At 39.5% G+C, this 13025-nt stretch overlaps 1 protein-coding gene across 2 annotated transcripts in view; it reads right to left on the reverse strand.

Annotated features, from left to right (window-relative positions):
* TAF4B (TATA-box binding protein associated factor 4b) overlaps positions 1–13025 on the reverse strand; it is a 135810-nt gene that overhangs the window by 81378 nt on the left and 41407 nt on the right. For both annotated transcript variants that reach the window (XM_008261165.4, XM_002713611.5), the window contains one exon: positions 9648–10268. In XM_008261165.4, coding sequence (XP_008259387.1) covers positions 9648–10268 — 621 coding nt within the window. The remainder of the gene's footprint in view (positions 1–9647; positions 10269–13025) is intronic.

The raw sequence follows: 13025 nt of genomic DNA on the forward strand, positions 1-13025 counted from the left end.
CTACAATTCTGAATTATTTCCCCATTATTTGAATTTTCCTTCTTGACACTATAAGATATTCTTTTTAGTATTTTAATTAAGAAAGATAATAATAAAATATTATAGAAGTTTTTTTTAAAACTGATTAGTCTTCATACCATTTCTAAGGGGTACACAAACTATCACATAAAATTTTGGGCCTTAACAATCATAGATTCCCATCATTCCTTATCTTAATGACTATAATACATGGATTAACTAATTTAAAAAAAGAGACAGCTTACTCTTGCACACCTGCTTAACAAAATAAAATATACTGAGTGGTAACATAAGAGAATTCATTAGTCTTCATTCAAAGAAAGTACCATAAAAAAACACAATATTAGGTATCTTATGGAGACTTAAATTATTTTAGCATGATGGAAATTGGCCCACAGAAGAGATCTACTCCTGGTTATCAAGGAAAATAAACAGCTATTACATGTGTTCTTTAAAAATTCAATCCTTTATTTACTTTTTCTCTGGCTGCTTCACTTCCTATCTACCTCCTTGCTAATGTACCTAGAAAAGAAAAGAGGATGACCTGAGTGCTTGGGTCCCTAACATCCATGTGGGAGACCCAGATAAAGCTCCTGGCCTAGCACTGGTCATTGTGAGCCAGTGGACAGAACTCTCCCTCTCTGTTCTCTGCCTCACAAATAAATTAATTAAATAAAAAACTGGCCAGTGCCGTGGCTCACTTGGCTAATCCTCCGCCTGCGGCGCCGCCACCCCGGGTTCTAGTCCCAGTTGGGGTGCCAGATTCTGTCCCAGTTGCTACTCTTCCAGTCCAGCTCTCTGCTGTGGCCCGAGAGTGCAGTGGAGGATGGCCCAAGTGCTTGGGCCCTGCACCCCATGGGAGACCAGGAGGAAGCACCTGTCTCCTGGCTTCAGATCGATGCAGCACACCAGCCGTAGGGTCATTTGGGGAGTGAACCAATGGAAGGAAGACCTTTCTCTCTGTCTCTCTCCTCTCACTGTCTAACTCTGCCTGTCAAAATAAATAAATAAATAAATAACTTATTTAATGATACACTTAAAATCTGTGCTTACAAAGTTTACCTAAAAAGAAAAAAAGGCAAGCAAGTATTGAATTGTAGTTAGTGATATACATTGTTTAATTCCTTAGAAGAAATCTCTGAAGTACAATAAAATTATATGGACTGGTTGTTAACAATAATATAAATCAAGTGTGGTCCGTGTAAATAGGAGAGTCTAGATGGTTGGTATATGAGTGTTCATTATAAACTTTGTGGGGAGCAACTCGGACTAGACTAAGTTACTGGAATTAAGACTTATTCTATGCATCTGCTCTCCCACAATATGGCGCTGAGAAGGGAAACAGCTTCTACACAGCTGCCTCCAGTTCAACCAATAAACTGTAGGACCTACTCCTGATTGGAGGAGAGCAGCGTACTCGGCGTGTGGGTAGCAGAGTTGGGATTGGCAGAAGAGGACTATAAAGGAGGAGAGAGACAACATGCACTGGGGAACATCTGAAGGAACACCTGTGCAGCCCCCGAGAGAGCCGGCCGGCGGTGTGCTGCTCCCCTGCGGAAGTGGGGAAGGTGGCAGGGGGCCCGCCCCTCCACGGAGGTGGAGGGACGGTAGCCAACCCGGGAAGAACCAGCAGCAAACCCAGGGAGGGCCGAGCAGACAAAAGAACAGCGCAGGGTCCTGTGTCGTTCCTCCACGAAGAGGGGGAGCGACAAACTTCAATTTTGCTACAACTGAAATTTTTCATATTGTAAAAAGAACATGTACACTATAAATATTATCTCTATAGTTTTATTTTCCTTAAATTTTAATGTATCCTTACAAAACTTAAAAACCTCAAGTAAATCTAAATAAACAATAACCAATCCATATATTAAGACTATTATACACAATTCTGATTAAATTATAGCTTGTAGAGAATTTTCTATGTAACTCCTAATTATACATGGTAAATAAAGGGTAGGCCTTACTTGAAATTCATCTTCTTTCTTCACCAAACCTTTCATTAGTCCTATTTAATTGAGATTAAAATCAACAACCAAATTCTACCTTTTCTCTCACTCTTAAACAGAAGGCAAGAAAGGAAGACAAAAAAACAAACTGCATACAGAATTGAGGGTCAACTACTTGAGTCTGGAATACAATTAATGATTCTTGTTGTTTTTCCTAATTGATTTTTATGTCCTCTTCTCTGAGAAAAAAGTCATTAGCCAGCTAAGAAACTAAAATTCATACCTTGAAAATATTTTCCCTATGCTGTGAGAATTGTGAAATCAGCAGCAACTGGCAAACCCAAAGTATCACTGATTATTTCATATAAAATGTGTTGTTGAAAATTTTTTAAAATCTCTCCTACTTCAAAACAATTAGGTACAAGAAAAAAATACAATGTAACAATGACGATTTTTTTAATATTCTGGGTTAATTTATTTTAGGGGTTTTTACTTTAATAGAATGAAATTGAAATTTGCCACATTAATGAAACACTAATAAGTATTTTCTTTCTCTTTTTTAAAAATTCATGTATTTATTTGAGAAGTAGAGTTGCAGAGAGAGGGCGAGACAGAGAGAGAGAGAGAGGTCTTCCATCCACTGGTTCACTCCCCAAAATGGCTGCAACTGCCGAAGCTGAGCTCATCCAAAGGCAGGAGCCAGGAGCTTCCTCAAGGTCTCCCAGGCAGGTGCAGGGACCCAAGCACTTAGGCCATCTTCCACTGCTTTCCCAGATTACCAGAAGAGGGAAGAATCACAAGAGGAGTAGCTGGGACCAGAACCAGCGCCCATATGTGATGCCTTGATGCAGGTGGAGGTTTAGCCCACTATACCACAATGCTGGCCTCAGTAATTTTCTCTTATACCCACAAAACAGTAATATTTGCAAAGTGATGGTTGAATATACTTGTACACTTATCAATATCTAAAATTCTGTAACAGAAGAAATGTAAGTAATAGAGTCAGTTGGGAAATAAATATTTAAAATAAGAAAATATCTTCAATAATACTAAAACTTCCTGCCTTGTCTCCAAATATGTTATTATTAAAGAATCCAAATGATAAATAATGCAAAATTATTTAAGAGTAATAATATTCAGTTTAGTCTCCAAGATTATCAGCCTTTTTTTTTTTGCCAAAAATAGAAACTAATATTTTAACTTTTCATTCATGAGTTTCATTTCCATATACTATGGAAATAAATCAAATCAAAATTTTCAAAGAAATGGATTAAGTTAAAGAAAGCTGAATCAAATAAAATGTTGCAGGGAAATAATAAAGGCCTTAAAAATTTTTTTAAAGATTTTTTTATTTGAAAGAGTTACAGAGAGAAAGGGAGAGACAGAGGTCTTCCACCACTGGTTCACTCCCCAATGGCTGCAACAGCCAGGGCTACACCAGACCAAAGCCAGGAGCCAAGTGCTTCTTCTTCTGGGTCTCCCATGATGGCCCAAGCACTTGAGACATCCTTTGCTGCCTTCCCAGGCATATTAGCAGGGAGTTGGATTGAAAGTGGAAAAGCTCTGACTCTAACTGGCGCCCATTTGAGATGCCACCATCGTTGCAGGTGGTGGCTTTATTTTACTATGCCACAACGCTGGACCCTAAAAATTTTTTTAAAGATTCATCTGTCTGCTTAGTAGAGTGACAGAAAGAGGGACGAGGGAGAGGAAGAGGATTAATCCTCCATCTGTTGGTTGACTTCCTAAAAGGCTGCAACAGCCAGGGCTGGGCCAGGCAGGAGTCAAGACCCAAGAACGCTATGCAGATCTCCCACATGGGTGGCAGAGACTGAAGTACTTGAGCCACCATCTGCTGTCTCCCAGGCTGAACAGCTGGGAGCTATATAGGAAGCAGAGTAGCTGATACTAGAACCAGAAAACTAATACAGGATGCAAGTGTTGCAAAAAGTTTCACCCACTGTACCACAATGACCCCCACCCCACACCAAAAAATTTTATATGGTAAAATTAGTTATAACAACTTACCAAAATTTAAACATTAAATTAACTTAATAATTAAAAGTAATCAGATTTAGCTTTTGGTCAAATATGAATAAAAGTTTTTTCACAAATATCCAAAGGAAGACATTCAAGTACCAAGTCTCCTGAAGGCTTCTACTTTTATTTATCCATCAACAGTAACCCATAATCTAATTCATCTAATCTGTTTGTCAATTTTTAAATGAACTTAAAGGTAGATGCTGAGTTCAAGTTTATTAACATCTTTTTATGTTTACTTATTCATTTTTATTTATTTAAAAGGAAGAGAGGGAGAGAGAGGGAGATCTTCCATCCTCTGGTTCATTCCTCAAATGTCCATAATAGCCAGGGCTGGGCCAGGCTGAAGCCAGGAACCAAGAAGTCCCTCCAGATCTCCCATTGGGTGGCAGGGATCCAAGCACTTAAGGCATAATCTACTGTTTTCCAGGCACATTAGCAAGAAGCTGTATCAGAAAGCAGAGACAAGACTAGATACCAGGCATTCTGATACAGAAAGCAGGCATCTCACATGGCAGGTTAATCTACTGTACCACAATGCTTGCATCTATCAACATCTAGCAACAATTATTACAGCATAAGGCCAGCACTGTGGCATAGTAATCTAAGCCTCCATCTGCCATGTTGGCATCCCATATGGGCACCGGTTCATGTCCAGGATGCTCATTTTCCAATCCAGCTTTCTGCTTATGGCCTGGGAAAGCAATGGAAGATGGCTCAAATGCTTGGGCCCCTGCACCCACGCAGGAGACCTAGAAGAATCTCCTGGCTTTGGATCAGCTCAGCTCTAGTTGTTGAGGCCTTTTGGGGAGTGAACCAGTGGATGGAAGACCTTTCTCTCTGTCTCTACCTCTCTCTCTCAAATAAATAAAATCTTTAAAAAAATTATTTCAGCTTAACTGATAGCAAATAAAATTCATCATTTATAAGAACTGGATTCTTGTGTGACAAGATCCATAACTACTGATTAGGCCCATATTTCAACATTTCAAGCATTTGAAGACCAAAATACATAAATATCAAAATATAAAATACAAAAGCATTACACTATTGGTACAAATTTTAAAACTTACATCTCAAAGAAACTGTGAACAATTCTAGTTGATTTACTTGAAAGCGTTTGCAAAATCCCAGAAGACATGAAAGAGATATAAAAAGAGTATATAGTGATAAAACTAAACATTTTTAAGAAGTTGATGGTGAGGGATAAAAATGGGTCACTTCTTTTTTAAAAATTATTAATTTATTTGAAAGGCAGAGTGACACAGAGATAGCAAGAGAAAGAGAGAGAGAGAGACAAATCTTCCATCCACTGGTTCACTCCAACAGCCATGCCAAAGCCAGGAACAGGAACTTCATTCAGACCCCCCAGGTGGGTACAAGGGCCCAAGTACTTGGGTTATCTTTCACTGCCTCCCCAGGCATGCTAGTAGGGAGCTGGATCAGAAGCAAAGCAGCAGGGTCTTAAATTAGTGCTCTGATATGGAAAGCTGGTGTTGTAAGTGGCAAATTAACTCATTGCCCCACAACTCTGATGCCAGAGTCTTAAAATAATATTAATAACAATACAAAATCTAAGCCACGCAATGGTAGCTTGGGAGGATTCCTCTTGTAACTTCGAAGTGTAATATTTAAACATTTCATCTAAGAGACAAGAAACTTAGACGATTTTCCAAGAATTAGTACAATTTGGAAATATATATTCAAAAGAATTTAAAATCCATAATTAATTAATACTATAGACACTTTCTTTTTAAAAAAATATTTATTTATTTGAAAGGCAGAGGTACAGAGAGGCAAAGGCAGAGAAAGATAAAGTCTTCCATCTGCTGGTTCACTCCCCAAATGTCCATAATAGTGGAGCTGTGCCAATCTAAAGTCAGGAGCTTCTTCTGGGTCTCCCACACGAGTGCAGGGGCCCAAGGACTTGGGTCATCTTCTACTGCCTTCTCAGGCCATAGCAGAGCTGGATTACAAGTAGAGCGGCCGGGACTTGAACTGGTGCCCATATGGGATGCCAGTACTATAGGCTGCAGCTTTACCCATTACGCCACCATGCTGGTCCCCATTACAAACATTTTCAGCCTACCAATAAACGAGTTAACCATTTTTGTATTCTTCAAAGTACACAGAGTTACACAGACCACAGATTTGATCAGGGTGGCAATTTCTGTATTTGTCATATTTCTTATTTTCTTTTTTTTTTTTTAAAGATTATTTATGTATCTATTTATTTGAGAGATAGAGTTACAAACAGAGGGAAAGACAGAGAGAAAGGTCTTCCATCTGCTGGATCAATCCCCAGATGGCTGCAATGGCTGGAGCTGAGCCAATCTGAAGCCAGGAGCCAGGAGCTTCTTCTGAGTCTCCCACATGGGTCCCAGGGCCCAAGCACTTTAGACATTTTCTGCTGCTTTCCCAGGCTGTAGAAAAGAGCTGGATTTGAAAAGCAGCTGGGACACGAACCAATGCCGCAGGAGAAGGCTTAGCCTACTACACCACAGCACCAGCCCTTCCTCTCTTATTTTCTAGCACCCTTTTTTCCACTCCAACTTGAATCTGAATTAACTATAGTTTGCAATGGGCTTACTAAGGCTATTGATTATTTACAAGCTTGAGAAATACTAATTTTCTAAATTTATTTAAAAGAATACTCTAGTTCAATCTTCACTATGACATTACCATACAGAATGGTTTGTTGTTTTGTTCCAGTAAATTTGTTTCAAAATAAGAATACTTCCTCTCTGGCTAGCTACTCCGGCTTTTACCATTTTTAAGTGCACAGGTATAAAGACTAACATCAAGTTTGTTTTTAAACTTTAAACAAAGAGCAAATTCACAAGGAAAAAAATCCCACATTCTTTTAAGAATGAAGTAGGGGCCGGCGCTGTGGCTCAATAGGCTAATCCTCCACCTGAGGTGCTGGCACCCAGGGTTCTAGTACTGGTTGGGGCACCAGATTCTGTCCCGGTTGCTCCTCTTCCAGTCCAGCTCTCTGCTGTGGCCTGGGAAGGCAGTGGAGGATGGCCCAAGTGCTTGGGCCCTGCACCCACGTGGGAGACCAGGATAAGCACCTGGCTCCTGGCTTCGGATCAGCACGGTGTGCCGGCTGCAGCACACCAGCCGCAGTGGCCATTGGGGTGAACCAACAGGAAAGGAAGACCTTTCTCTCTGTCTCTCTGTCCACTCTGTCAAAAAAACAAAAAAAAAAAAAAAAGAATGAAGTAGGAAATAAAAGACCTCTAAAATTTGTCAGATTTTCTGTTAAATGTTTTCTTTATTGAAATGTCTAATACATAAAAAGTCAAACCACCTGTAAACGCTGTCAAGATATTATTGTTAAACTATTTCCTGCTTCAGGACATTCCAGAAAGCTAGGTAGTTTTGCCAGGTGCACCATAATCTAATGAAAAAGTCACTAGGATCTAGTCTGATTCATTACTGTTGACTGCCATTGAAAAGGTCATTCTGAATTTCCAGATTGTTAGTTTTTTGAATAAAAAAATCCATAGTACATAAATGACACACTTTTAAAACTCATGTAACTACAAAGTATTTTTTTACCTTAGGGACCTATATACTCTAGGTGTACGTAAAGATTAGCATTGTTTGAAGAATCAGCTATGACCCATTAAGAGAATTTCAATTCTAGTTAGTTCTATCAAAAGGGGCCTTTCCTTGGGGGTAACTCTTCTGTTCTCCTGTTTGGCTGCCCAAAACAATGATTAAGAATTACTACTTATAAAAATTCTGTTTTTATCTCAGAGATTAAATTCAGGCACCCACAGAAATCCTTCAAGGCAAGAAGCCCACATTTTTCCATTTGAAAATCACAGCCAGAATACGAAGAGATAGAAAAGATTAGTGCCTGGGAAGTGACTACTATTTCCTATCTGCCCAACAGTTTGACTCTCCAATTCTGTCCACCTGATTTTCCCCTTTCTATGTCCAAAGCTGCCCTTCTGCTTCAGGAGATAATCATCCAGGGGGTAGGCATTCGACACAGCAGGTTAAGTCCCTGACGTGGAACTCCTCATCCCATGTCAGACTGCCTGGTCTGAGTCCTGTCTATTCCACTTCGAATTCAGCTTCCATCAGTTGATGGCTCAAGTGTTTGGGTTTCTGCCATCCACATAGGAGATCTGGATTGAGTTCCAGACTCCTATCTGCCTGGCTGAGTATTGGCTCTTGCATGCATTTGGGGAACCAGAAGATGGAAGATCTCTCTCTCTCTCTCTTATCAGTCTTTCAAATAAATATATTTTTAAAAAAGGATAATTATCAATAAATTTTAAACTCTTATTCCAATCCTGTGAAGTTTAAGAGAATTTACTATTCCAAGAAGCAGAATAAATTAAAGCAGAGCTTTAAAAAACTGCCTCTAACACACAGGTTTACAATAGAGAACATAGGCAATCATAAAAATTAAAATAGTGAACTGTATGGTACAAAAAAAGGAAAACTTTTCTGTAATTTTTAATTAATTCACCATGTACTATTTCCCATGAGTTAACAATACTTTCATAGGCTTTTGATGAAACTTGATTTTTCTTCAATAAAGTAGAACTTCTAACTATTACCTAACAACAGCTAAAATTTCCTTATTTTATCCAAGAACCTCCAACCTATCAAGCTTACTGAAAACCACAGGGGACAACACTGTGCCATAGTAAGTTACGCCTCTGCCTAAGGTGTGGGCATCCCACACAGGTACCAGTTGGTGTACCAGCTGCTCCTCTTCCAACCCAGCTGTTTGCTATGGCCTGGGAAAGCAGATGATGGCCCAAGTACTTGGGCCCCACTACCCATGTGGGAGACCCGGAAAATGCTTCTGGCTCTGGCTTCAGATAGGCCCAGCTCCTGATGTTGTGGCCATTTCGGGAGTGAACCAGTGGATGGAAGACCTCTCCCCATCTCTCCCTCTGTCTGTAACTCTGCCTCTCAAATAAATGAATAAATTCAAAAGAAAGAAGAAAGAAAAAAACACAGAACTTTTTACTCCTCTATTCACATTACTGTCTTAATATTTTTTTAAAAAAGAAATACTATCTTAATATCACCTATGTAATAACTGCCAACAATATTTAAACTGAATCTAATCTTGATGAAACAATCAAATAAAGTAAAGGGACATCCTACAAAAACAACCAGCATGCTTAAACTGGAACTTAAAGCATTAAAATATAATGAACAACCACAAAAAGCTAGGGAATTGCTCTAAATTTTATAATTCTGAAGGGAAATAATAACTATATATAATATGCAATTCTTCATTAGAAACAAGATCAGAAAAAATAAATCTCTAAAAGGTTATTATTAGAACTAGGGAAAATTTCCCATATGTGATAGATAATAAGTATGTTGTGTTTATGTGAAAAAATCTTTTTCTTTAAGACATAAACAGTACTTAGAGGTGCACCGTTACAACTTCTGCAACCAGCTCTCAAACAGCTTGGCAAAAAATAATGTGTATGTCTGTGCATGTGACTAGAAAGAGGGAAAGCAAGCAAGGTAGAAAATTAAGTTAGTAAAGCATATATAGTGTGCCAGGTTATTGCTGTTGTTTTTAACTCATTTTGCCAGTTCCCTAAATGTCCGAAATTTTCCAAGTAAGTGAGAAAGAAACAAAATGTTACTTACTACTTGCTTGACTTTGACTGCCTGTGGAATCCCGGCTGGCTGTGAAAGGACAGGACTGGACTGGGCAAGTTTGATTTGGACTGGAGCTGCAATGACAGGCTTGTCAGATGTGGTTCCAGCAGTAGTAACTACAGGCTTCACAGATGGGAGACAAAGAGCTGCAGCTGAAGTTTCTCGAAAAGTTACCGAAGGAAGGGCCAGGGTTACTGCTGCTCCAGAGGCAACCGGTTTCTCAGGCTGAAGTGAGACTGTTGTAACTGTATTTGGTACAGATGTCACAAGTGGTTTTGAAGTCTGAAGCAAAACAGTTCCAGCTGTTGTGCCTCCTGGTACAGCAGCTGGACCCACAGAGTGAAGAGTCACAACTCCAGTTTTTGCTCTCACTGGACCAGTGGTGACTGGATTTAGAGTCTGCACAGACACAGTTCTGGGTGTTGCTGCTGCAGAAACAATGATGGGCTTTTCAGGCTGAATTAAGGAAACTGTAGTTGTCACTACAGGAGTAGCTGTTACTGTTGTGGTACTGGTGGCAATGACTACCTCACCAGAGGTCTGCTGAACACACTGCTGAATGAAGCTCTGGGAGTTAGGCAGAAGCTGTCGTAAGGCAACCACACTTTTCTAGAAACATGAGAAGAAAAAAAAACAGTGATAACTAAACAGATTAGCTAGTAATGAAACAAAATTTTGTACTTTATTATCTTTACAATGTAATGCAAATCAAAAATTCATCAAGTATTTCAGCTGAGGAACCGAATTATCACCTATTTATACTCTGTCAATATCCAGGGTACAATCAATTTTTTTTCTTTTTTTTTTTGTTTGTTATATAGTTATTTTTTTTATTTAATAAATGTGAATTTACAAAGTGCAACTTGTGTATTGTTGTGGCTCCCCCCCAAACCTCCCTCCCTCCCATTACAATCAATTTAAAGCTCCCAAATGCTCCATTTTTAATATGAAATTAGAATCCCTCAGTATTAAACGTATTTTACATAACTTAATATCAGTCTGGTAAAATAAAACATAGAATCACACTTCTCCATATTCATCTAAGTCTAAATCCCCTAACTGATCACTAATAATTTTAGTATCTATAAAGTCACTGACACAACAGAAGTTAGGTTTTTTGTTAAATAACTTTCAAACCTTGGACAAAAAGAGTCTAATAAAACTAATACAAACAAAGTGAATTTTAAGATGTGACTAAAACAATTTCCTTGATTGAACTAGCATATTTTCTGGCTAGATTTCAACCCTTTTGTCTTTGTATCCTGCTGAAAGAATAGACAATTCAAGGGGCCAGCGCGGTGGCACAGTAGGTTAATCCTCCGCCTACTGCACTAGCATCCCATATGGGCACCGGTTCATGTCCCGGCTGCTCCACTTCCAATCCAGCTCTCTGCTATGGCCTGGGAAAGCAATAGAAGATGGACCAGGTTCTTGGGCCCCTGCACCCGCATGGGAGATCTGAAAGAAGCTCCTGGTTACTGGCTTTGGATTGGTGCAGCTCCGGCCGTTGGGGCCATCTGGGGGAGTGAACCAACGGAGGGAAGGCCTTTCTCTCTGTCTCTCCCTCTCACTGTCTGTAACTCTACCTCTCAAGTAAATAAAATCTTTTTTTTTTTTTTTAATAAAAAGAGTACACAATTCAAATAAAAAATTACTATGTTCAGTTTTGTCATACCTGGGGTTTGTTTCTTGTTTGTAAGTTTAAAAAAAAGGTGGGGGAGGGTCGGTGTTGTGGCATGACAGGGTAGGCCATTGCCTGGGACACTGGTGTCCCATATGGGCACGGATTCAAGTCCTGGCTGCTCCACTTCCAATCTAGCTCACTGCTAATGTGTCTGAAAAAGCAGCAGAGGATGGCCCAACTCCTTGGGCCCCTGTCACCAACATGGGACACCCAGATGAAGTTCTTGGCACCTGGCTTTGGCCTGGCCTAGCCCTAGCTGTTGCAGCCATTTGAAGCGATGAACCAGCAGGTGGAAGAGCTCTCTATCTCTCCCTCCCCCACCCTCTGTAACTCTGCCTTTCAAATAAATAAAATAAATCTTTAAAATAAAAGTAAAAAGAAAAAAAATGAGACACAAAGAACATAGATGGTATGTTACCTTTCTGTTTCAGAAGACGTCATGGTATGACACATTCAGGCTACCTACTAAAAGCTAGAAACAGTGAAAGTACTCAAAAAGGAAAAAAAAGAAAAAAGAAAAGAAAAACAGCCCCTGCTGAAGAAGTAAACGGAACTACTTCTCCCTTTCCTTTAGAAAAAGGTTGAGAACATTCAAAATTTTTAAAACACACACACACGAAAGAAAGTAAAAAGCAGAAAATCCCTCAATCATTTTTTCAAGTTTAAACACAGCAAAAAACAAACAGCATTGGAAATACATGAACAAATTATTTCAGCAAGTTTAAATTGGAAATCATGAAGGAGATTCTGGGGCCAGTACTGTGGCATAGCAGTAAAGCCACTGCCTGTCACACTGGCAGCCGATATGGGCACTAGTTTGCATCCCAATTGCTCCACTTCCAATCCAGCTCTCTGCTAATGGCCTAGGAAAGCATCAGAAGATGACCCCAAGCATTTGGGCCCCAACACCCATTTGGGAGACCCGGTTGATGTTCCTGGCTCCTGGCTTTGGCCTAGTCCTAGCAGTTGCAGCATCTGGGGAGTGAACCAGCAGATGGAAGATCTGTCTCTACCCCTCTCTCTCTCTCTGTAACCCTGACTGCCAAAATAAATAAATCTTTTAAAAAAGAAGAAAAAAAGGAGATTCTCAGAAAAAACACCAGTGGAAAGAAATGTGAAAGGACTGAGATTTAAAGAGACAACAATACAGATTTACACTCGAATCACCTCTTGATCATCTGACCAGGGTGGGCTAAAATACTGAATCTCTCATCCTGATGCAACATCTAGTCCCCCAAAGCTCTTAAGAAAAATGCTAAGGATTAATAGACCCTTTGAAAACAGACACAACATGCAAATCCAGAATGGTAATATCTGGTAACAAAGGTAGTATCTAACACGTGGAGTGAAATAGCCTAAAACCTGGCCTGCGAGTTTGGTCAAAAATCAATTTAAATAGTTTTGCCTTTCTAAAATGGAAAATACCATACTATCTAGCACCTATCTCAAGAGAGTAATAGGAAAATTAAGTACAAACTATGCAAATTAAATGCAAAGTATCTAATTTTTAATGTTCCTTCTCCTTCACAGTGTATCCAGTAACTGCCAAACAAACTCAAGAGAGTTGTGATTGTTTCTTACCCATCTGGTGGTCACTGACCTCTCACTGAATGGGACCCAAGGAAGAACTGCCTCTAACTTCTCAATCAAGAGAGTGATCCTGGGGCCAGTGCAGTGGCTTA

This window comes from Oryctolagus cuniculus, chromosome 10, assembly GCF_964237555.1.
Source record: "Oryctolagus cuniculus chromosome 10, mOryCun1.1, whole genome shotgun sequence".
Classification (NCBI taxonomy): Eukaryota; Metazoa; Chordata; class Mammalia; order Lagomorpha; family Leporidae; genus Oryctolagus; species Oryctolagus cuniculus.